General features: G+C 36.1%; 1 protein-coding gene across 4 annotated transcripts in view; it reads left to right on the forward strand.

Annotated features, from left to right (window-relative positions):
- sufu (suppressor of fused homolog (Drosophila)) overlaps positions 1 to 26,651 on the forward strand; it is a 40,598-nt gene that overhangs the window by 8,224 nt on the left and 5,723 nt on the right. Inside the window, exons 4-10 of one of the 4 annotated variants that reach the window (XM_087277233.1) lie at positions 2,887 to 3,029; positions 5,428 to 5,513; positions 8,011 to 8,083; positions 10,506 to 10,659; positions 14,797 to 14,899; positions 22,567 to 22,605; positions 23,054 to 23,188. In XM_087277233.1, the coding sequence (XP_087133359.1) occupies positions 2,887 to 3,029; positions 5,428 to 5,513; positions 8,011 to 8,083; positions 10,506 to 10,659; positions 14,797 to 14,899; positions 22,567 to 22,605; positions 23,054 to 23,188 (733 nt within the window). 4 annotated transcript variants of the gene reach the window in all.

Below are 26,651 nucleotides of genomic sequence, written 5' to 3' on the forward strand. Positions count from 1 at the left end.
TTGGCATGTACTGTAGTTGCAATGCAACTTTTGGTCAACAAAATATGCCATAGGGACCATCAAAATAAAGTCTTACTGGGCATTATTTTAGATGTGTAGTGCATTCTAGATAGATGGCATCAAACAGTTACCTGTTACTATTTTTATGGCAATAAATAAAATACTGGTGCATGTCGATGTTCACAGGGTTCCCATGCTTCTTAAAAGTACTTGAATTTCAGACCTATGTATTCAAGGCCTTGAAAGTGCTTAAAAACAAACATAAGTCCTTGTCAGTGCTTGACTTTAAAGTTTATGGTGTTATTTTAACAATTGTACGGTTCTGCTTTCAAAAACTGAATAAAAAGTACATGAAAAATTAATAAAAAATTTATTAAAAATGTATTTAAAATTTCAAATTTAAATCTAATGCAAGAACTATGACTATGGAACAAAATCAATGCCTAAAGTCTTGAATTAAAAAGCTTGTTGAATATCACAAACTGAAAAAAATAATACACCGTATTAACAAGTTCTTGCATTTTAATGACTTGAATTCCAGGGTTTGTATTTTTAGGTCCTGAAATTTAACATATCTGTACATTTAAGCTTTGAATATTTCAACGAAAAATATTTCAAACACGTTTTCATACTTAAAAATTCAATAATTCATATTCAATTTTCAGATTTCACTTACAAAATATTCAATACCCTTTAAAAATACGATGTATAATATTCAAAAGGTAATTTTCAGTTCATTTTATTTCAGTTCAAATATTCGCTTCCATAAATTCAGTGGATCAAATTCGACTGTTAAAATTCAACATTTCATCCGGGAACTGCAGGAAAAGCAATAGATTGCAGATTGAAGATCGCAGGCTGCCCTAGCTTTCACCAGCAGGTGGAGATGGAATGTAAGATTTTTAACCCAGTAAACAGGCGAGAAAAAAAGGCTATTAAAGGCACAAAGTAGCATTTAATATTAATATCAATGCTTTGGACATTATAAATGATAAAAAGTATGAGTAAAATGAGTAAATGAGGTTTTAGTCATCTATATTTGCCCTTATGTAACGGAAGCCAGCTGGTGATCGCGTAAATCTCAGTTCTCGGATCCAGTGACAGACGTTGTTCTGCAATCTTATCGGAGCTTGTCTCCCATGCCGGCTCGCTCTCTGCTCGGACCGGTGCAGTTACTTGCACATAAACCGTCTTTTGATGAATATGATGTTATACATTGTCTATCTTTATTGACTCTTTCTTCCATAGACGCGAAGTATTATATTGACAGCTAAAGAATATAAACGTAAAAGAAACAGGAAAGGAAATATTATAATAATACAAAATAGATAAACATTGACAGGGCTAAGAACAATTACGAACAAAGATTTTCAAAACCAGAGAGATTTTATGAGAATTTCACACAAAACAGTTTACTTGGACTGTTAAACAGTGTTCTGGGGTCCGTTCTTCGTACCTCGCTTCAATGATCTAAGATTATTTGGCAGATCCTGGATCTTTTAATCTTGATAACTGATCTCTCGCTAATTTGGTTCTTCAAACAAGTTCGCGAATTAGATTAGAATGTCTGGATGAACTGATCTGAGATCGCTGCGTGTGTTGTGAAGGACAGATCTATCGATCCTCGAAATCATGATCAGCAATGCAATGATTGGCTGACGGCACTGCAGCGTAATGACATCATCTGCAGTATTTTTAAAGGGTATTGAATATTTTGTAAGTGAAATCTGAAAATTGAATATGAATTATTGAATTTTTAAGTATGAAAACGTGTTTGAAATATTTTTCGTTGAAATATTCAAAGCTTAAATGTACAGATATGTTAAATTTCAGGACCTAAAAATACAAACCCTGGAATTCAAGTCATTAAAATGCAAGAACTTGTTAATACGGTGTATTATTTTTTTCAGTTTGTGATATTCAACAAGCTTTTTAATTCAAGACTTTAGGCATTGATTTTGTTCCATATATGACAAATAATGCACATTTTATCAATATTTCAGGAATCGTATTTGAATATTACCAGTATTTTATATAAGGTATTGTATTAAAGTTCTTTGAATGAAGGTCTACATTTTTGAAAATGTCGCATTCAAAACATCATTACTGACATTTAATGTAAATATTAGGTGTAAATGAAATGTTAAGTACAATAAGGACTTTAATGGCAAAGGTGCTTGGTTTAAAATGATTGAAATTACTTGAATTTGTTGTCCGTGAAAGAGTGGTACCTTTGTGTTACAAAACAACACGACTAAAGCTTTGCAATTTTTTAGAAATCTATAGAAATGTGTGAACACAATGTGTATGTACACGGTAGCCTGTTATTGTTACATTTTTAGTATTTCAGCATTCTAAAAACGTTCCAAAATGATTTAAGGAACAATTTAGTCTGGAGTTTTAAAGGGTAGCATTTTAGCCAAAATAATAATGGTGTTAGTTATGACAGCGATTAATTCATAATGACGATAATTATAAAAATGTATAAATAAAATGCATGTAAAATGATTCATTTATTGTTGTGCACGTATTGTATTTATTTAAAATGCATTGTATGCATATAGAGGGAGAAAAACCAATACAATGAAATAAAAGAAACCTGCATATGCAATAATAGAGGCCTGCTATGAATGCAGAAAATTCAGTTGCAAATCATATGAGGAGCATGTGAAATCACATGTACAGACTTTATTTAGTGTACATACTTCGATTAAAGGGATAAAGCAATATTCCGCTATACTTTAGATTTGCTTTATATTCCCACAGCGGTTGACTATCTATATTATATTTATACCTTTATTAGATCTTAAAATAAACTGAAATATATTGTTCTCTTGAAAGTATGCAGAAAGAAAGAACACTCACGCAGGGTTTTCCTTCTAACAGAAAACACATTCTGCAGCGGCGATCACATTTCGTGGCACAGTCCATTGGACAACAGCGAGTCTCGAATCCAGCACATGCTTCTCACAGAGGACCCTCAGATGCACCCAGTGCAGACCCCCTTCGGCCACGTCTCCTTCCTTCAGGTCAGCATTTTCAATAAGGATAATATATTTTTACTTTTGTCCACTCAATTGAAGGCCTGTCCACATAGCTCAGGGGTCGGCAACCCAAAATGTTGAAAGAGCCATACTGGACCCAAAAAACCCAAAAACAAATATGTCTGGAGCCGCAAAAAATTAAAAGCCTTATATAAGCCTTATAATGAAGGCAACACATGCTGTATGTATTTATATTAGCTATATTAGCCTACTATAAAAATGATTTAGTTGGCTACAAATACATACTGAGCCTTCATGATTAAATGTTTTTTTTTCCCCTGCAGTGCATCCTGTAGAGAATGACGCACCACGTGACTACTCTGTTGTACGATGCCGTCTCAAGTTTAACTTAATTACAATATTAATGAATTATGTTTAATGTTCGAGTTTAACTTCATTACAATATTAATGCATCATGTTTTGCTTTGATGAAATTAAAGAAATGCAGTAAAGAAATCAGATTTTTGATGTTTTTTATTTTGAGGATTCCAAAAAACAACATCAAAATGAACGTGCCCCTTACTGGGAATGTGCTCAATAAGGAAGAGTCAATCTCCAGGGGTGTGTGACAAGGAAAGACAGTCTCGTTTTTTCCTTTCGCCACTCGCAAAATCTGCTCCCAAATGCAGTTTGCATATCAACGATCGCACCTTGTAAATAATCACCGTTGAGTGAGTGATCGGGATGGGCTTCTTTGAATTATCTCAGGGAGGGAAAATGAGAGAGCGTGCCCCGCTGTACATCTTTGGCAAAGACAGCTTACGCTCCATGGCGCATCACACAGCCGCCGGATAGTTTACAACAGCCACCTGCCTATTCCGTGTGTCGCAGGCTATGACGCAAATCTTCGTTGACCAGAAATGTTGAAAATAAATATTCTACACACTTTTACAGCATTGGAAAACGTTAAGATTGTTTGTCCTCCTATAGAAACCATATTAAAACAAAAATATATTTACCTCCCCCATCTTTTTCCGTTTTCAAACATTTTTTGAAAAAGCTCCAGGGAGCCACTGGGGCAGCGCTAAAGAGCCGCATGCGGCTCTAGAGCCGCGGGTTGCCGACCCCTGACATAGCTGGTTATATTCAATGTTTTCTTATGGAATTCAGCAAATGATTCATTGCGTAACATGCATTTGTAAATTCATGGATGGAAAAAATGAATGAATTCATTTAAATAAGTATACAAAATCATTAAAATACCAAAAGCTTAGTCCAGATATATGGAACCAGATTAGTCTCAAAAGAAACTCACACAAAAGACACGATGTACACATGCGTAGCCAAATTCACGTGCATAAAACCAAATTCACGTGCGTAAAATTTATTTATATTCACAAAAAATTTTCAGGTGCACAAAATAAAAATACATTTTCTTAAAATACGTTTCACAAATGCAAAACACGATTTGCAAATGTATCAGTGTACAAAAAGTTTTGAATGTTTAAAACTTGCGAGTTCATCCTGAATGAGAATGTGCAAATCCTCTTTCACGTACGACTCCCCCTGGATACGTGTGTGTGTATTTTTGAGACTTTCCTGCCAGAGTCAGGACTACTCGTACCTTTCAGCCAATCAGATGAGAGCTGTATTCAATGAAATCAACTCTGCGCTTCTTTTGCGCAGACTGTTCCTCTCCAGCATGGCGAACGGAGAAAGCAGCAGTCACACTTTTTTAAAATTTATTTATTTTTTTATTTGACCATATCCTCACTCTTTTTATCCATTATTTTGCTGCTGCTCCGCTTTTTTTATTTATTGTCTCGCAGCCCCATGAGCACCATGTATCCTGCAGGGTAATGTTAAGAATCATTCCGGCCGCTTCAATATTGCAGCGCCATTGTGGTCCAGTGATTAGCACGTTGGGTTACCATGCCCTTAGACCCGTGTTCGAACCTCACCTAAGATGATATCTTTTTTTTTTTTCATTTTTATTGTTAAGACATATAAAACTGTAAGGTTGTTGAACATTTGAAGTTCTAAAGCAGCTGTTTTCTTGAAAAAGACGTGGTAGTGTCATTAGCAACTGAATGAAACTGAAAAAAAAAGATCCTCACCTGAGTAAATATCTTTTTTTTCAGTTTCATTCAGTTTCATTTTTATGTATTTATATATTATTATCTGTCAGCCATGAACACAATAAAACATTTTTAATTGATATGGGCAGAGATGAACCCATGTTGTTGTAGCTAAATGAGGCTTAACAATTGTTGAGAACCTCTTAATACCATTGGTTCTGGTTCAGCATGTATCTACAAAAAATCTGATAAAAAATCTAGGTTCAATTTCTGATGTTACGTTTATTAACCTTGTCCTTGTCCATGTGCGTGTCTCCTTGTGACGCATGTAAATGAAGTTTTTTTTTTCCTTCTGTGCTCATTAGATCGTGGGTGTTTGCACAGAGGAGCTGCAGGCAGCGCAGCAGTGGAACGGTCAAGGCATTCTGGACCTGCTGAGAGGAGTGCACATGTGAGTAATCCCACAGCCAGACACGAGACGGGCCAAGGACACGCTCCTGCTCAACTGGTTAAAGAAACTGCAGGACTAATTTAACCAGCTGAGAAACTAAATTAATGCCCTTGATGTATTACTTTGTCTCTCTCTCTCTCTCTCTCTCTCTCTCTCTCTCTCTCTCTCTCTCTCTCTCTCTCTCTCTCTCTCTCTCTCTCTCTCTCTCTCTCTCTCTCTCTCTCTCTCTCTCTCTCTCTCTCTCTCTCTCTCCTGGCTTGAAATGCATTTATGGATCCATGAAGTAGGAAGATTTGCTATGGATACATTGAAAAATACATCATTAGTATTGGCAGGCTTGGTAAATATACTGTAAGCAAAGCAGGCTGTGAAAAAAATGTGTGTTTTGTTTAACTTATTGGTCAAAAAAAACTAACTTTTTTTTTTTAAAAGTGTTGAGCTCCAAAAAGTGGGAAGCAACTATAAGAAAATGCCCATTTTAAACATCAGGGCAAGTTGAGATTTATTGTCATTTCACTACATGTGTGGACATAAAGGAGCAAAATGTCATGTCTCACAGGACCACATATAAAATAAATACTTAACTATACATATAACCTTATACCGAACAATGTTTTGCAAAAGAGGTATTTGTGGTTGAAGAAAACTAGTAGTGAAAAAACACAATTTGTGGGACATTCACAAGTAAACATTGAACATGAAAGAGTTAAAGAAAAGAGTGCCCAGTGTAGATAGTCCTTTTTCTTAGAACGCAAAACTACCCATTATGCTTTGCGTGCATGTAAGGAGGATGCTTCGTCAGCAGCTTGATGCATATGAACAGTCACATTTGGACAGCTTTGAAACTGTATTTTAGATCTATTTACTTGCTCTTAACGTCTTTGAACTAATACTGATGTCTATCAGCGCCACCTCCAGGACTGATTATTTAAAAAATGCTATCTAATGGGAATGAAAAAACAACATCTGCAAGTTACTTATTCTTACCCTTTTAGAAGGCATCTTGTGCCATTTAAATGGAGCCTTGTCATCACAGATTTTTCAAATATGTAACCAACCCAAATAAGTGTAATTCACCAAAATGTTTGACACACACGTTTGGTCCCACTAACACATTGAATAAGTGGCACAAAGTGAAAATAAAATGGCATTTTGAAATGACAGAAAAACGCATGATGTGGTAGATACTACACAACACAAACCAGTTAAATGAAACCGGAACGGCTCGCAGTTCTAATCAACATGCAATTTTTTGGAAATTTTTCATGCCAGTAATATAGTTTGCTCTATAATGCAGTGATATATTGCGTATATGTGTGTGTGTGTGTGTGTGTGTGTGTATGTGTGCGCGCTTTGAAGAGCTGCTTAGTACAGTATAACAGCTGACAATTCAAGAACACTGACGCTGTATTTCAGCATCTTATCTGATTTACTAGATATATTGTATGACAAACTTGCTTTATTTACCAAATAAAGTAAATCTAATTGGATTTGCATTTTAAACAGGTGGTTTGTCAAGTCCACTCACCTTTACGAGGCAAACTCAGAATTGAATAATGGTTTTATAGGGATGTGGAGTGATTTTAAGAAAGTGTCTGGAAATATGTCGGATATGAAAGAGTGAGTTTTCTACAGTTGGTTTGTCAAGCCCACTCACCTGTGTTAGGCAGACTCAGAATAGCATAATGTTTTGAGGCATTTAGAAAAGCAATTCATTTACTCATCCTTGTTTCATACCAGTTAGATTTTTTCGGTTTTGTTTTACAAAAGATTTAATAAAGAATGTTGGAAACTGTAAACCATTGACTTTTATAGTGTTTGTTTGTTTTTACTATGGTAGTCAGTGGTTGCAACTTTCCAGCATTCTTCAGTATATCTTTTGTGTTTAACAGATAAAAACCAGCAACCGCAGACTGCTTTGGACAAGTAAATGATGAATTTTCATTTTTGCGTGAACTATCCCTTTAAGAATTTCCAGTAATCAGCCTGGAGGAGGAGGTGTGTTTCGTCCCAATGCACAGTCAGGAGGAGGGTATGAAAGACCAAAAATATCTCCAAAGATTCACAGCTGGAGAATTGCAGAAGTTATTTGGTTGACTCAAGATTGACTATTTGATGTAACCTACATCACCACAAATAATTTGAAATGGCTTTAAGAAAAAGCTTCTGCTTTCATCCAAAACCAACTCAAATGTCTTCATTTTTTATTACTATTTTTTAGCAAAAGATTAAAAGGTTGAACAACACACAGCTTTTTTTGCTTATATTTACAAAGGTTGTTCAATTCAGTCTAGGGCACTGCATCTGTCTCTTACTACATTTATTTTTTCCTTTTGTGCTGGGGCATTGTGGGAATTGCAGATAAGAGTAGTGGATTTTGAATGCTGTTGCTTTATAGAAGGCACGAGGGAGCTCAAATTGGCTGGGATGCTTTGTGCTGTTCTTATTTTTCATTATTCAGAAATGAAGTTTGATTTCTCTTCTGTTTTGTTTGCAGTGCTGGAGGTCCATGGTTAATCACTGACATGAGAAGAGGAGAATCCATATTTGACATTGATCCACATTTGCAAGTAAGGATTTTTGTAGTGTGCATGGTGCTAAAAGAATAGCTTATCCACAGATAAAAATACTTATAATGGTGTTCCTAAGCTTACAGCCCTATGATTTTCATAGTGCATAAAATGTTGGTGGAATTCAGTCATAAAAACAGAGTTGGCCGAAAGGGGCCGTTCACATTTCACATCTAAAACTGCATGGAAAAGGTGAGGCTTCTTGTTTCTTGCATTTTAATGCGCTTCTGAATCACTTCATAAGCATTTTGTTATTATTATAGTTTATCATTATATTATGTAAAAAAATAAAATAGCCAGCGTCTTTGTTTCTGAATAAAAGTTTGGTTTAACTTAAATGTAATTTTGACAGAGATAGAGTACATTCTACTGGACAAGGGTAATCTATCACCACTACTACTGCTACTTCTACCACTACTACTAATATTAGTAACTTTTTAAAGAAAAAAACTAAGCTTTTTCAGTATTACCTTGTTTAAATTTTCTAAAAAAATATTTTTATTGAATATTTATTGACAAACAACAAAAACAACAGCAAAAAGCCAATCGAAAACAAATTTAAACTGGAGTGAAAATGCCGGTAAGCATAATGCCAATAAAAGAGAAAACGGTAAACAAAAAATAACTGTGCGCAAGCATTGTTTTACACGTATAACCATGACTGCACATCTGCAGCGCCATCACCCAGCAATATCACTGTCTGTAGGCAGGATAGCAGAGAAGGTAATAAAGTCCTCCAAATAGCAACAATCCCTCGGTGAATCTACCCAACTGGTTCCAAGAGACGCATAAAAATAACTAAGGCAGTGCGGGTGTTTGTTGCTTAAGATTTGCAGCCGTTTTCGGTGATTGGAGATGTGGGCTTTTGTCATTTTATAAAAGCACTCGATCCGCGTTACAGACTACAGTCTCACATTTTTTCAGCACCGAGATAATTAGGATGGTTTATTTATGATTACTTAAGTTCAAATATGTTTATTTAAAACGACCAATTTATCCTTATTTAATTCACATGTATGTTTATTTTCTAAATGTAGGATTCCCCAGTTTGTACATGGGCTACCAGCAGCTGTGAGATTTTAGTGTTAATTTTTTTTATACAATGCATTAGGAACTAGTGTACTTTTCTTGGCTTTTAAGTAAAACAAAATAAGTATTGCAATAAACTGTTTATATTTTTTTCTCCCTTACCTCTTACTGTCCCTATTGCCTATTGAATAATAAAAACACACACGTGTCAAGCCATGAGAACCGAACCAAAAAACGTGTTAAAAAACTGAGGTATGTATTGAACCGTGAGCTAACTGTATTGTTGCATCCCTACTGTGCACTTAATTCTGCTCAAACCATTTAAGTCGCCTCCATTTTCCACGTGAGTGAAATTATTATATGCTTGTATATTCCATATCTATAAATGTGTTTGTTTATATAGGATAATTTATCATTTATAATTATCTTTAGAACTTGCACTCCAGAATCTGATTGATAACCAAACGCATGTGGTCAGAACACAAACGTGTCGCAGGTATAATGAAGTGTTTAACGTTTCTCCTAATGAAAAAACTGTCTAAGCAAAATGCTAGCATGCGTCTGTAGCACCGCCATTTTTGCCCTTTTTGGTATCCCCACGCTTGGTGGCATGACGCGCGAGCAAAATGGCTTTGATTGGCCATGCCCACTTGTAGCTTTGTTTGCGCTCTTCAGAAACCCATGGGTGAGGTCACGGATACTACATCCATATTGTTTACAGTCTATGGTGTGTCTGCGAGAGCAACAGGTCAGTGCTGAGCTCAGTAATATTCATGACATGATCCATATATGGTCAGTTATAGACCTTCTGATTCTAGGGCTATTTTATGGATCAATACATGAGAATAATATATATATATATATATTAAATTTACTGACGTCATAAACCTGCTATGTAGATATCAGAGAATAATTTTAACTTATTAAGCTAATGCAGTATTTGCATTCTTTAAGTTAAATATTGGATATTTAATTTGTTTTGCAATTTACACTACTTATGTACTTTAAACAAAGTTTCAAATGTTCACTTTAGGGTTGAGAGTATAGCCTGTTTAGATATAGTGCCTCATCCAAGCTAAAATGGTCTTGTCCTTGAAATATTTGCCACCTTTACTCCCTTAACACAGTTTACATCTCGCAAGTAACACACAATTTTAATTCCTGGTGATTTAAAGGGATAGTTCACCCAAAAATGAAAATATACTCACACTGTGCACACTCACACAGTGAAGCTTCAGCATTGAAAAGGTGGATTTGTAATTAAGTCTGGCCTCTTAAACTGGACCCCTCCACCTGCTGTTAGTCCTCTGCTCTATACACTGAGACGGACACATGTCCAGCCACGCTTCTCCCCTGCTGATATGTGCGTGTGTTGATTGCTCATCCAAAGCAGGAACGAGTGGATAAGGGCATCGAGACGGATGGCTCTAACCTGAGTGGGGTGAGTGCCAAGTGTGCTTGGGATGACTTGAGCAGACCTCCCGAGGACGAGGACGACAGCAGGAGCATTTGCATTGGGGCACAGCCACGCAGACTGTCGGACAAAGGTGAGGCATGCTAAGGACAAATGCAATTTAAGAACGGCTCAACAAACCAGCTTGATTAAAATACAGTGTCTCAAGCAGGGATTTTGTTTTTCTGTATCAATATAGATTTATGCACAAACTGAAAATCGCAAATACTATTCTTAAAGGGATGTAAAATAGACAAAATAGTAAAAAATAGAAAATCCCTCCACTTATTCTACAATATACATACAATATTGTATATATTCTAGTATGCCTGTACAGTTGTTGCTCGTTAATTGCAGGAGTTACGTTCTAAAAATGGCCTGCAATAGGTGAAATCTGTGAAGTATTCCGCTTTACTCTTCACAATTATTATAGATGTTTTAAAGGAGCAGTAAGGCATCTGCCTAAATGCTAACAGTTAGCATAATATCTTTTAAATACAGTCCCTCTCCTGCTGTCCAAAGCTACGCCTCCTGAAATCATGAGTGTGCACTTTAAAGATGACAGAAACCCATTAGATCATGTCATTCGCCAGTTAGAAAACCTTATAGTACTTTATAATACTACAATTCTGAATGAAAAACTGTATATCTTGCACGTTTTCTGTTGTTACGAACCCTTTTTTTTTATCAACACAAAATAATTCATAAAGGGAACGCAACATAAAGAGGACACATGAACTAAGTTGTCTAAATTAATAAATTTATTACAACCAAAACAATCAAAGAAATTATGTGTCACAACTAAATAAGAATGAATAAAGAATCAATAACTCACGTTCTCCAACACATTTATAACCCTAACCAAAGACTAAACAACCCAACAATTAACAAACTAGATCAAAGTAAGACTTAAAGAAAACAAAACAGTAAATTAAAGAAAATAAAAGAAGCTTGATGCCTGGCTGTGAAGTCTCCTTTCTCTCCGCTCAATGTTGGTCTGTATTTATAGCCAATTTCAATAAGCACAACTCGCCACAGGTGTGCAAAGGAGGACTCTAGAAAAAAACAGTGAGTGACGGCAAGCACAGAGACAGGCACAACAGAGACAGGCATCAGCCGTAACATCTGTTGTGTAGTTAGCAAGTAAAACTTGTCATAATGTGTAATATTTCATGCATGTAGGATCGCTGATCTCACTCTCTCACACGATTTGTCCTAAAGTAACTACTGTATGCGTAGTGACTGGCCAGCGAGGGTGCAGGATTTACACTTATTACGCTATTTACTGATGTTTTAATATTAACCTAAAAAAAATTTGCGACAATATCGATGCTGTTAAAGGGATCTCATGAAACTGAAAATAGTCACATCAATCTTTCGCCAGAAGATTTCTGTGGCTGAACAACAATTCTGTGCATATAACCCATTTGTAGCACAACACAATCTGCATCAGCTTTGCGTGACTAAAATAGTTTTAAGCAAAGAAATCCTCAAGTACTTTTTTGAAATTTTAACAGATTTGTGTGTGTTGAGCATCAGTTAAGGCAATGTTAGCACCCGTTAGCCTTAATTGTGGGAAAAAAATAGCTAATTTTGAGTTACTGTCAGCTAATTTCATCTTCCAGGTTAAAAATTATTTTTGGGGCGGGATCAAAATCAGCGATGTAGCGCAGAACTGCAAAGATGACACGTTGGCTTCTCATTATTATTCATAGCGGAGTTTTCTTATTCTATAAGAAAAGCCGGCTTCTTAATTATTCATGACTGCGCATGCCTTCCGAAGGCAAGACAGACCTGCCAGTCCCAAGCTGTAAGACCCTATGTTGATGACTGGGTGAGACCTCGTCCAAGGACCCACGGCACACAGTATTTAGCTGTTCATGAAGGGTCGTATGTGTTTGTTTCCATGATCCACGTGGTTTATTGCATGTTTTTCCCCACAATCCTGTCAGGGCCGATACAGCAAAGCTGTTTGTGTTTGCAGCAAGCATTTTTGTCGGGAGAGCAGTACGAAAATTGGAGAATGGCGGACGTTGTCTTTTATCTGGAGTTTGTTCATATTTAGACACATCGCCGTGCTGCTGTGTTTGCCTAAATCCTCCAGATTACCAACAGGGCTAATGGTTGAAATAGGCAGGGGAAGAGACCTGCTGCACTGAGTCTGCATTCAGACCAGGGGATTGAGGGATTATCTTTATAATGATATAACTTGTGGTTATGTGTATATGAAATAACAAATAACAAATGTAGCACGACATTAAATTACTGTTAATTTCTTTGTATTTTAACTTTGTAAACTATAATATCATGCATCTCCTCATGGTTTGTGTCTCATTTTGTGAGCCGACTGATAACAGTTGTTCGCTCCCCTCCTTCTCCCCTGCTCTGCTGGCCACGCCCACTCCTGCCTCTGATCGTGAAGCTCCACGCCCATCATGATGCTTTTTTTTTTTTTTTTAATTTGTGAAAAGCAGGGGGTGTCATGGCCCTTTAAAACATAACAAAACAAAGTGGGGGGTGTCATGGTCCTTTAAAACAGAACATTGCCCGTCTAAAAGAAATACTTCAACCATGGTGTCTCCAATATTGATTCAGGATTGTCAAGTTTTGATTCAGCGTTTGTTTTTACTGGTGTCACGTACACACCCCAATGGTGGATCTGTGTGAACGAGTGGCAGATGTACAAATCTATATTTTTTTTACAGATTTGGGCAACAAATTTTAATTGGATGAACATTTTTTTGGTCTTATACCTTACCCAGAGTATAAAAATACATATAAACACATTTAGGTCATATACTTTAATCAATTACTGTTGGACTGTGAAGAGACTTTCAACCAGCACAACAAAAATGTCTCTGAAGACAATCACCTACTGCACCTTTAAGGCTGTTAAACCCCTCAGATAGGCATTAACATTTTCACACTTCTCTTTCTTTAAATAAACACTCGCATAACTTTCTTCTTTTAGTATGTCCAGAAGTTCTTTCCAGAATGTTGTTGTGATGTTAGCGTCTTCCTCTGCCTTTTTGGTGCTATCGCAGGTGCCTTTGATGGTGCAGAATGTTTTGTCGACATTATGTGGTTTGTTGGGGAGTAAACTTTCAAACATACAGGACAGCACTTCAGAGGTAATTTGGCAAGCTGAACGCATTCTGTACTGTACAGGAGACATGAAACAGAGCAGATTGATTGACAATAGTCTACAGCCAATCAGTGCTCTAATGCGCTAATCAGGATACACAACACAATGCACTGTAAAAAAAAAAAAATCGAGACCGTGAAAAGTGGACTGCGTTATGGCGAGGGATCACTGTACATACTTTCGTCAATTTGTATGTTTTGTATTTTATATTTACTTATTTTTAAAATTCCTTTATTATTTGTTGTTATTTTAGTTTGTTTCTTGTCACTGTCATTTTGTGGAAACATCTGTCATGACAACAAAATTCCTCGTATGTGTAAACATTCCAATAAAGCTCTTTCTGATTCTGGTTCTAAACCTATTTGAGTTTCTTTTTGTTGTTGAATGCATAAGAAGATCTTTTTAACAATGTTGGGAAGCCTTCAATAGCATTTTTAATGAATGTCAGTGGCTGCTTTTTACAACACTGTTCAGAATATCTTGTTGTGTTTTCAATAAAAGAAAGAAATTCATTAAAATTTAGAACCACTTGAATGAGTAAACGGTGAAGATTTTTGGGTGAGCTATCCCTTTAAATATGGATTATTGCTGACAATACTGTACAAGATGGCGGTGCCCTTATATTAACATCAGAATAAGACAGTTCTAACTTATTAAAGTAAACAATGTTTCGGCAAATATTAAATGCTAAAAACTTTAAATAAAAGAAGAACATTTGCTTGTCAGATTTGAGCTAATTATAACAGGTGGCCGAGTGTGAAAGTTATTTTTAAAACAGTAGTTGTTTGTCTATAGTATTTAGCCTCCCTCCAGGGTTTACTTATGTTAAATATTTGTATTATTAGCATTACAGACTATTTTGCTGAATAAACGAATTGCAGTTGTATCTGAAAATCGTATGCTAATATATGTTTACAATAATTTTCTATCATTATAATTCTGTTATGAATATTAGCACTTTTATTATTTACTATTATTATTTTGTCGTTTTATTTGCATGTAAGTGGGACTTAATTAAGGGTGTTGGTTAGTAGGTTTCAACCATCTTTCTTTCTTTGTTCTCAAGTATCTGTGTTGTTCCAACAGACACCGAACAGATTAGAGAAGCCCTGAGGAAAGGACTGGAGATTAAGAGCAAGTCTATCCTGCCTCCCATCAGCGGTCAGAGGCACAGTCATGACCGGCCACAGTAAGTCCTGACATCCATGACAGTCAGTTGATGACAAAAGCGTCTGATTATACTACAAGCAGATGTGGGGTTTACTCAGTCCTGTGGCCTTAATTCTGGAAGTAGCAGGCTGAAGAGTTCGCCTTAGGACACTGAACTGCTTTGGTTTGCTATGCCACCTGTTTGAGACTGGATGGCATCATTGTGGTTCGTGGCTAAGAGACAGAGTGGGTGCTATAAAAATAGTGTGCAAAATGTCACCAGGATTCCTAAATCTCTTTTTATTCTATGCTTTTTTTGATTTGTGAACAAAAATTCATTAAACCCTATTAGTAGTGTACCTCTACTAGCAATAACTGATAGTGGAGCATGAATGAAACAATGGTCTTGTCCACTTTTTGCACAATATTTTTATTAAGATGTAACAAAAATATGACAATATAATACAACACAATTATATTTACAGTTTTTCATTTAAGGAGAAAACCAACAACAGCCAAAAAATAAAATTAAAATAAACAACAACAGCAGTTGTTAAAATGAACAATAAACTTGATTGTACACACTGATGGGATATCAAACTAACTGAACCTAATACTAAAATGTATAAAATTTCAAAACCATTTTTAGGTATAAAGTCTGAAATAACTGAAATATTGTGTCTTAAATAATTTTAAATAGGTCTTAATTTCCCTGTGTCCAAGTAATGCTAGATCAACACCCAATCACCTATAATCCATCACAAAACTTTTTTTTTTTGTAGTAATTAAGATTTTCATAGAAAAAAGATACAATTCACAACAGCTGTTTGACATTTTACAGCAAATTCTCCAAGTTAAATCCCCAAATCAGGTAAAGAAAACTAAAGCAAGACATCCCTTTACATGATCTTTCATTAGTACAACAACTAGAAACTGAAGTAACATTTAAAAAATCCTAAGTGTTTAGCCCTGTATAGGTCTAAAATTTCATTCATAATGGTGTTTAAAGTCTTACATTTGATTTGAAGAAACATGCAGAAGCGATCATGTGACAACCTATTTCATTAACATTTAAGCAGAAATGTTGTAAATGTGCGACAACTAATTTCATTAATCTTTAAACAGAAATGTTGTAAATGGCTAGTATAACAAATCCTAGAAAACAATCTGTAGGATATCCATTTAAAATTGTCTATTTTAAATCTCATTTAAAATTTCTTACTGTATGCTGCTGAAAAAAAGAGGCTGTGTAGATGCAGCGTCTTGCATTATGGTGAATGGGCGTTATACTTATGCCTTGGTCAGCTTTAGTCAATATAGAGACATGTTTATTATAAACTGATTTACTAGGCAGCAAACCAATAAGATCAACATGTACTTACTTAAACAAGCTTCTGTATGGAAAGTGCATGTACACATGACTGACAGTAAAATCTAAAAAGACAAAGACTGACGTGTAGTGGCAGCAGCTATACAATATGTACAGGCATTATATTTTGTAAGAATATTGATGTGGGATTTGTTGCTAAAAGGATAGTTCACCCAAAAATGAAAATTGTCCTTCTTTACCAACCCTCCATTGTTTGAGTTTCTTTATTTCGTTGAATTCAAAATAATATATTTTGAAGAATGTTGGAGAACAGCAGTATTGACTTTCGTTGTGTGTGTGTGTGTGTGTGTGTGTGTGTGTGTGTATATATATATATATATATATATATATATATATATATATATATATATATATATATATATATATATATATAAATATATATATATATATATATAAATATATATATATATATATATATATATATATATATATATATATATAAATATATATATATATATATATATATATATATATATATATATATAGAGAGAGAGAGAGAGAGAGAGAGAGAGAGAGAGAGAGAGAGAGAGAGAGAGAGAGAGAGAGAGAGAGAGAGAGAGAGAGAGAGAGAGAGAGAGAGAGAGAGAGAGAGAGGACTCCCCTTCTTGTGACAAACAGGCACATGCCAAGGAAAAAACAAAAGTTGGATCCAAGATGGCCGACATCAAAATGGCCACCATGGTCACCACCTATCTTGAAAAGTTTGCCACCTCACATATACTAATGAGCCAGAAACAGGATGTTAATATCACTAACCATTCCCATTAATTTAAGGTGTATTCATATAAATTGGGAGAATTATCTATAAACAGTAAAATTGTCAATCGTTGACCGGTGCGTGGTGATAAAAAGGTTGAGAATCACTGCCCTAGCTGACCAAAATGGACAAATTTGTAATCCGTCCTTTACAAAAAAAGACAGAGTCTCACTGATTCACCTCGCAGCAATCCTCACACTATTTGATAGAGCATAACGAATTACATGCAAGTAGTAAATTGTAATAACCTATATTATGTTTTTCCCTTATAAACTGGTGTGAATACTGATATTTTTGTCATTGAATTTCAAATAGGGTCAATTTAAAAGCCAAAGGCTTACGGTTTTTAGTTACAACTGGCCTACTGATGTTTTGCTTTTATATTTTACATTAGGCTATTATTCGTTCTTTCATTCTTTCATTTTCTTTTGGGCTAAGTCCCTTTATTAATCCAGGGTTGCCACAGCGGAATAAACCGCCAATTTATCCAGCACATGTTTTACGCAGCAGATACCCTTTCAGCTGCAACCCATCTCTGGGAAACATTAGGCTATTATTTGTGCATAAACATATCTTGATATAGTAATAAACATACAGTTTGTTTGAAAACAACATTTTTTGTCATCATTACTGCAATCTTATATGAGCGATTATATCAATAATTGCGGAGGTGGACCTCACAATATTTTCCAAGGATAAAGAGGGTCTCAGGCAAAAAAAGGTTGGGAACCACTGGATTAAAAGATCTCCAGGCAGATGTATTAGAAGCAGGTTAGAGCTAAAGTCAGCAGGACACTGGCCCTCCAGGACCAACTTTGGACACCCCTGACTTTAACTAACTGTTCATGATGTATAAAATGATACAGCACTGTTGTTATTGCTTAAATACTGAGTGATATGCTTTAGTACACTAAGTTTCAGGTGTCGGAAATAACTAAATCGCGAACTGTACCTTACTATATTGCTTTTTTGGGATCCTTTTAGGATACCTAGCACAACAGTAAACTTCCAAAAAGGTGGAGCTGGACTCGCTGCTAAACATTGTAATAATACAATGATTCTGCAGAGATGAACCATGCTGAAACAAAGCTCATCCCTTCTTGTGACAAACAAGCACATGCCAAGAAGCAAGAACAGGATCTGCTGCATGTCGTCCATTTTTGTTTATGCAGACATGTGGAAACCACTGCATCTCCTCTGCATTTGAGCACACTTGCTATGTGTCTGCATTAGAAATAATGAACTTGAGTTTGCAAAATACACATAACTTCCCATATGATTATTTTTTTCTATTCATACCAGAAGTGACATTGATTGCAACTTTTTGGCATATATGATGCTATTAGACATTGAATGATCAGCCTGATCAGGGTGACCCTTACCGAATCGTACTGTACCTAACTTATTGTTCAATGAAAACAAGCTCTAACTTTTTAGTCGCACTACCCTCCCCTATTTGGTGCACAGCTTAAAAATGGCTTTTAAAGAGGTCTGCAATTTTTTGAAAGGAATGAATTTCATGTGCTTTGGTTAGTTCAACTTAACCACAACATATATCAAAATCACCATTGGTTTGACAGTGGCCTAGAAGCCAGTCTAATATGTGGATAATTACTTGCAGGTATTTTTCAGACACAGCCTGTGCTTTCAATCTTTGTCCTCATGAGTGCTGACTCTTGCCAGCTGCCTTGCTGTCTTACAGCACTTTTACTACCAGCACACAAATTTAGCTTTAAGTCTGCCAGAACAGAAACTTTTGTATTGTCTACTGTATTTCATACTCTTGTTAATTGCTTAGATGTTACAGTAAATTGTGCATTGACAAATAAACAGTTTGGGGCATGTGGCTTTGTTAACTGGTCTGCTATGGTAGAAGTTTGCTGGGGTGACTGTTTTAAGCACTCTGTCCTCATCTCATTAGTTGCTGTGCAATCCAGATCATCTCAGTATGTGGTTTGTCTGGGTTAATCTCACTCTCCTGTTGTCTGCGCCCCATTGTTTGGTCACGGCCCCCTGCTAATTTTGCACCAGCCAAAGATTCAAGCTGCGTCCCAAATCGCATACTTATGCACTATTCTACGCCATTTTGTAGTATAAATAGTGTAAGTAGTGTGTTCACACTGAAAACTCTAAAAATAATAAGTGCACTTTAATTACCCGGATGATGCACTCATTCAGCTGCTAAAATGAAGTGTGGAATGATCAACACTTCACGCACTCAACGACCGCAGGTTTGCTTACGTAGTGGAAGGGGCGGAGCTATCGGACGCACATGTTGGATAACTTTATTTATTTTGGATGGTGAAAGCAAAATTCTTCTACGAGAGTGATTATAGCGCCTCCCGATGGTGAATGCGGCAATACTCACGGCAGGTAATATTTGATAATTCGGTTGTTTATTTCACTGATTTGGCGACCGTCAAACGTCATCAGGGAAACGGTTTGAATTTCCGCTTAGTAAAAAACCATTAGTGTGCCATTTGGGACAACACTACATACATATACTATTCTGTTGAGTGTGTAAGTGCATAAGTGCATAGTGCATGAGTGCATAGTGTATAGTGTGCCATTTGGGACGCAGCTTCAGACACGCATCTGGCTCAGCCTGACTGTTGGTTGAAGTTGCTTGTGTTGGCCAATTCAAATTATCACAATAAGCGAAAACATAATCCAGAATTCAAGCAATTTGTGCTCCTTGCATTTTTGGAGTCGTGCAGTATTTGGCAAATATTGGATCAATACAGTAGGACTACATTTACAGTAAACAAATTCTGATTTATAATAATTATAAAGGATCAATTGACCCAATTAATGAAAGTTATATTCATTAAATAATTAATTAAAAAAATTCCCAAACCCCTGAGACATTCATTCATCTTCAGAAAACAAATTAAGATATTTTAGATTAAAAACTCCCTCGTGCTCCATAGTTCCACGTTCCAAGTCAAGAAAAGGAACTAAAAATACTGACTTCAGTGGTTCAATTGTAATCATACCAAGCTCCATGATCAATTTTGTGATCCAAAGAACTGTAAAAACAACTTTGTTTGCCTGTGCCTCCCGTTTCAGATCAGGGTGCGTTTGAGGGTGTGTTGCTGCCTGCCCCCTCAGATTACGATCATGTAAAATAGGTTTTGGTAAAAAAAAAAAAAAAGTGTTTGAAAATTTGCCAAGTCTATTGTCCTCCTAGTGTGAATAATAAGCTGTGATGGCAATATTTTAGGGCAGACTGTTATGCAAGGTTGAGCTTTGATTGGTGTTTTAGCACATTCCCCCACCCTACTGCAAAGGAGACTACACTCATCCAAAAGAAGATTGCAGCTACTAAGGTGTCGTCAAATATTTTTTACATTTTTATATAAGTTTTCATGGTTAGTCACAGTTGTCAGGTTGTTATTCCATTAAGTAAACTTGTAAGAATAAGTAGATATAAATAGCTTTTGGTCGTGTTGTGTGTTAGCAGTAGAACGTTTGTATTGGTCTGCTCATCTGATGAGCTAAGACCTATTTATCAGCCTGTAATGAGTTGTCTAATATGTAGGTCTAGGTTTTTTTTCCTCATGTGGATATTAGGCATGCGCCGGTGTAAGATTCTAACGGTATGATAACCTTAAATAAAAATATCATGGTTTCATGGTATTGTGATCATTGCTGTAAAATACATTCTTTTAAAATTTCTGGGTAATAAAACAAGAACTTTGAACACAATGGAAATCACATACTTCTATGCTATATAGTACTATATATATACTATATATACTATTTATATACACTAAAAACAGTATACGATGCGAGAAATACCCGAATGACCTACTACTTACGGCAAAAATTTAAAGTACGCATCCGATGGACCCATGATGTGCCCAGAGAAAATTCATAAATAGGAGTGAAGCGGGTATGTCACATGATGAAAAAATGGCATCGGTAGTATTTGCAAGCTCCATTTTTACTCTATAGAACATACTTTTCTATTGGTCGAGTAGTAAATTCAAATTCAAATGCAGTACCTACTGAGTAGTTGGCTATTTTGGACACAGCACAATATATTTTATTTTGAGAAAAATTGTTAATATTTTGGATCAGTAAACTTATCAGGCTAAATTATTCAAATGAATCATTGACTTCTGCTATTGTCATTAGTTTCAAAAGCATTTTAAACGGCATCTTTGATTACTTTTCTGCCAGAGATACCGTTGTCCTAAAAAACAAAACAAAAAGCAAACAAAAAAAACGTAAGAAATTTTTGGGCGTTTTTAAAACCTTGACTTTTCCAAATCGCGATATACCTTGAAAACGGTTATTATGCCATGCCAAGTGGATATATGAAGATACATTGCATACTAGGTACAATTAATGTTGTTGCAGCAACAAGATGTATATTTAATGGTGCGTAAAAAGGTATTAAAAGGATAGTGATTGACACCCCTCTGTATATCAGACGCTCTCAATGGCTGGATACTAATGGCTAACACTACTGGATCTGATGGCAGAATGTTGTTTTGTCTCTAGTACACCCTGACATGGCGCAGTAGAAAAGATATAGGAGAAAAGAGTCGTAAATACATTTTTTTTTCTGCACAAAAGTGTTCATGGAGCTTTGTATGATAACAGTCGAACCACTAAACTAATAGGTGAATTTTAATATTTGGGTGAAGTAATCGTTTAAGTAAACTGTATTGAACTTATCTCTCAGCATACGAGGATGTGAACACATGAACATGACCACCTCTAGAGCTGCTCCGATGGTCACTTCACCAGCATTTGTAGTTTACTTGAAAAGAACGATAGTCATATCATGAACACACAGGAACTTCAGAATCACCAATCAAAATAAAAGTTGAACATGTAGAAATTATAACTAAATTATGTGTAGGTCTGAAGATTGTTAATGCACTATTATATCAATTAATTAGACAAACGTTTTGATAATTTACAAGAAGAAAACATGTTTACTTTTTTAAAAGCAAGACTTATGTGCTTTTTTATAGAGGTAAAAAAAGAGGCCGTCACTATGGCCAAAGTTTCATATTCAATAAGGAACATTTTTATGTTCATCGATATCATTATGAGCATTTAACTGTTATTGTATGGACCAGGGGTCACCAACCCTGTTCCTGGAGAGGAACCTTCCTGCACATTTCAGTTGCAACCCTGACCAAACACACCTGTTTGTAATTATCAAGTACTGCTTTAGGTTTGTTTGATCAGTTTTGGGACTGAATTCTGCAGGAAGGTAGCTCTCCAGGAACAGGGTTGGTGACCCCTGGGTATGGACATTTACCTTTTTTCAAGACCACCATTCATCAACTTTGAATCAGTTCCTATGTGGTTTATGCAATCAGTTAACTTTTTCCTTTTTCTTACTGTAGCGACTATATTGCCAGAATCAAATATGCATATGCGTAACAGACCTCTTTCAGCCTCTTAATAGAGGGAAATTTGTCTTTTTTCTGTTCTAAAAGGCTGTTAAAAGAATAAAATTGATTTGCTAGTTGCCAGTAGTGGTAAATGCTTTTATTCAGTTTGCTGTGGTACAAATCTGCACCTAATTTCTCCATAGACAATCAGTTGGACATTTCCAGACCCAGCAGATATCAAGGTAAGAGCCAACTACGAGTGAAACTGAAACTATTTCTTCAGCAAATGGGCTTTGGAGACAGTTCTTTATTCAACACTGAAAATGGGTGTTCAGAACAGTGTCTGAAAGTTACGTTTAGTTAGAACATTAAAACACAAAAGATTTACTCATTTACAGTGGACTTGAAACATTGTTGGACATATAAGCTACCAATCAATCAATATCATTGTTCTCAGATCGGGTTCATAGTTAATGAATGTGGATTCTCTGAAAAATGACCTTAAGACCAAGAAATTGTTTGAAATAATAAAAACCCCGAAACAGCTTATTTGATATTTTTAACTAATGCAGTGACCTTTTATTTTAGTTCATTTGTGACTAAAGTGTCCAAATATACAGATCAGAGCCCAATTGGATAAATTGAACTGTTTGTTTTAGTTGATATTTTTCTCCCTCTTCTTTATCCCAGGAGTCGTAAGGACAGTCTGGAGAGCGAGAGCTCAGCTGCTATTGTTCCTCATGAGCTGGTCAGAACACGACAGCTAGAAAGTGTACACCTGAAGTTCAACCAGGAGTCTGGGACTCTTATCCCAATGTGCCTCAGGTAATACATAATCTGTAGTAGCCGTGTAACATTACACAGTGATAAATGTTCAGTGGCATTTCAACCTATTCAGCTTCTAGCAAAAAATTGAAGTGTAATGCTGCATTCACACCAGACGCGGAACGCGCATCAAGCACGAGTGATTTACATGTTAAGTCAATGCAAACGTGCAAGAAGACATCCTGCGGCACGATACACGTGAATGGCGCGATACGCGCGAATTGAGCGTTTTGCGCTTAACGCGCGAATCACTCGAGTTCGAAAATCTGAACTTCAGCAGACATTCGGGCCGCGTTAACCAATCAGAAGCTTGCTCTTGTTGGCTATGATTGTGACGTAGAACCTGTTGATGGTGTCCCGGGGGAAATCCTCCAGGCGACATCGAAATTAAGTCATCAAACTGGGCTAGGCTCAGTCAGAAGCACCGCTGAAAGTGTCCGTCATCCAGGTTCAGTTTCTGGAGGAGTTTATGAGCTCACAGAGCTGGATGCACCTCTGAAAGGATGTAGTGGACTCAGACAGGACCCTTAACGTATCGACGCTATTTTTCAGTCTTCAAAAAGCACATAAGCACTGTTATGTTTTAGATAAAATCCATGTTAGCCATTTAGCTATGAGGCTAGAGTCACTGGGCAGACAGAAGCCCTGCCCATCACGCAAATCCGCGTCTGTTTTGAAGTGAATTTGACGCGCGAGTGAAGCGAGTAAACGCAAATGGTCACGTGGTAATTTATGCGCGATTAGCGCGATTTTTTTTTTTTCCGCGCGTTCCGCGTCTGGTGTGAACACAGCATAATAAACTGCTACAGTTTTAAGATTTGCATTTGCAACATCACAGTAAAGATGCCAACACTTAAGGAATCAGTAATTCATTGTTGATAATTCTTTAAATAAACATCTTATCTGTTTACTTATAAATAATGAAACAAGTAAATATTCAATCTGCCCAGTTGGTGGAATGAACTCCCTAACTGCATCAGAACGGCAGAGTCACTTGCTGTCTTTAAGAAACCACTAAAAACTCAACTATTTAGTCTCCACTTTCCTTCCTAATCTGCAATTGCCTCTCTGGCGATACCACTAACTACTCAAAAAAAAAAAAATAAATAAATAAATAAAACTTACATTACTAATGCTTTCCTTCTTAGACTTTACACACCTGAAAGTTGCCTACAGCACTTATTCATTGTTGCTCTTCTAGTTGTGTAAATTGCTTCCTTGTCCTCATTTGTAAGTCGCTTTGAATAAAAGTGTCTGCTAAATGACTAAATGTAAATGTAAATTATTTATTTCAAGTGTATTTGGCAGGGACAGTGCACATTTATAAAACAGAAATGTACAATGTACCAGAATTAGCCAGTTAGAACTGATGGTAAAATATTCACCTTAAAAAATATAAAACAATTAATCAAAACATAATAAATACAAGCTTCAGAATGCAATCCCTAGAATAAAAACAATCCACCAAATGGTTGATTAAGCATGCATGTCTTTACCCTGCATAGTTTTGTGGTGCATGCAGCTTACTCACGAAACGACACACGTATACTAAAAGCTTGTTGTTGCGTTTTTGTTGTGCCACACTGCATCCGTTGCAAACAGCATTATGTCATCATTATTTGTAATGGATTAGCACATCATCTAAGACAGATGAAGTGAACTAATAGCTAAATGGCATAAGCCTTTGACACACTTACAGTAACAGACACAATTTGCTAACATGGACACACGAATGTAGCAGTTGACAGTGTTGTACACTTCAGATTGTGATTATTACATTTAATCATTAAGTGGTTCTTTTCACATACATGAAAAATGGCAAGAGGAATATAGGAGAAACTGCACAAATGATATTTCAAGAGATAAACCCAGGCGTGAATGAAAGAAACTTTATACATTTTATTTTTCAGACCAGGCATGACTAAACTGTTATACAGCTAGTTGCTGAATTAGGTGGCCTTCCTTTAATCTATTGAACGATGCTCCACCAATAACTACTGTAAAGGCTTCCTCACCATGGAGCATATTTTGTTAAAATGTAATTTTTTTTTTTCACTGGGCTGCTCGCAGCGACCAGAGTTTGATGCCTGGCTCAAGGTCCTTTTGCCGATCAAGGTTCTGTCTGTAATCTCCACTGTTCTATCTTAATAAAGATGAAAAACCCCTAAAATAATTACTTTTATACTGAAAGTACTTTGCATGTTTTTAAAAATGTATCTGCAGGAAGAATGTAGTTTATTATATACTGACATGTAAAATCTTAAGATGTAAATGTTTTTAATGGGCCACGAAACCTCCCTCCTTTGGTTCAAGTCTACCTCAGAATTTTTTCAAAAAATGCTTCATGATGAGCAGAGCAGGGGAGAAGGAGGGGAGAGAACAACTGTTGTCAGTTAGTTCACAAAATGAGACACAAACCGTGAGGAGATGCATGATTTTATAGTTTAAAAAGTTAAAATGCAAAGAAATTAACAGTAATTTAATGTCCTGCTACATTTGTTATTTGTTATTTCATATACACATAACCTCAAGTTATATCATCATAAAGATAATCATGTTTTGTATAAAAGCTATGAATGAGGAGGACTTCTTTCCTCCTGAATCCCTGGGTTTGTATGCAGACACAGTAGAGCAGTGCAGAAGGTCTCTTGCCCTGTCTATTTCAAACATTAGCCCTGCCGGTAATCTGGAGGGAGTTTAAACATAGGCGATGTGTCTAAATGGTAACAAACTCAATTTATAAAAGACAAAGTCCACCATTCTCTATTTTTCGTACAGCTCTCCCAACAAAAATGCTTGATGCACACAAACAGCTTTGCTGTATTGGCCTGGATAGCATCGCTGGAAAAAAACATGCAACAAACCCCATTAATCATAGAATCAAACACATGCGGACGCTTCACGAATGGGTAATTACTGCGAGCTATGCGCAGATGCCAGTCATTGGCTCCCACAACTTGGCTGGTCTGCCTTGCTTTCAGAAAGCCTGTGTTCTCGTGAATAATTAAGAAGCCAGCTCTTCTCATAGGATAAGAAAACCTTGCTATGAATAATAATGAGAAACCAATGCGTCATCACTCCTCTAGCAGATTCACGCTACCTGTTTTGATCCCGCCGCAACAATTATTTTAAACCCGGAAGATGAAATTAGCGGACAAAAGCTCAAAATTGTTCCCTACAATTAAAGCTAACTTACTAATGTTTTCTTAATTGATTATCAACACACCCAAATCTGTTAAAAAAAAAAAAAAAATTAAGTACTCGAGGTGTCTTGAACCTTTAATGTAAATGTTTGCGTTTTTGTATCGTCTCTTATTCATGTGTGAAGTTGTGTTATATAATTTGTTCTTATTTACATTGATTTGACCATGAAATGTATAAAATTATATACAGTTGAAGTCAGAATAATTAGCCCCCCTTTTATTTTTCGATTTTTTTCTTTTTTAAATATTTCCCAAATGAT

The sequence above is a fragment of the Danio rerio genome, chromosome 13, assembly GCF_052040795.2.
Source record: "Danio rerio strain M-AB ecotype USA chromosome 13, GRCz13ab, whole genome shotgun sequence".
NCBI lineage: Eukaryota > Metazoa > Chordata > Actinopteri > Cypriniformes > Danionidae > Danio > Danio rerio.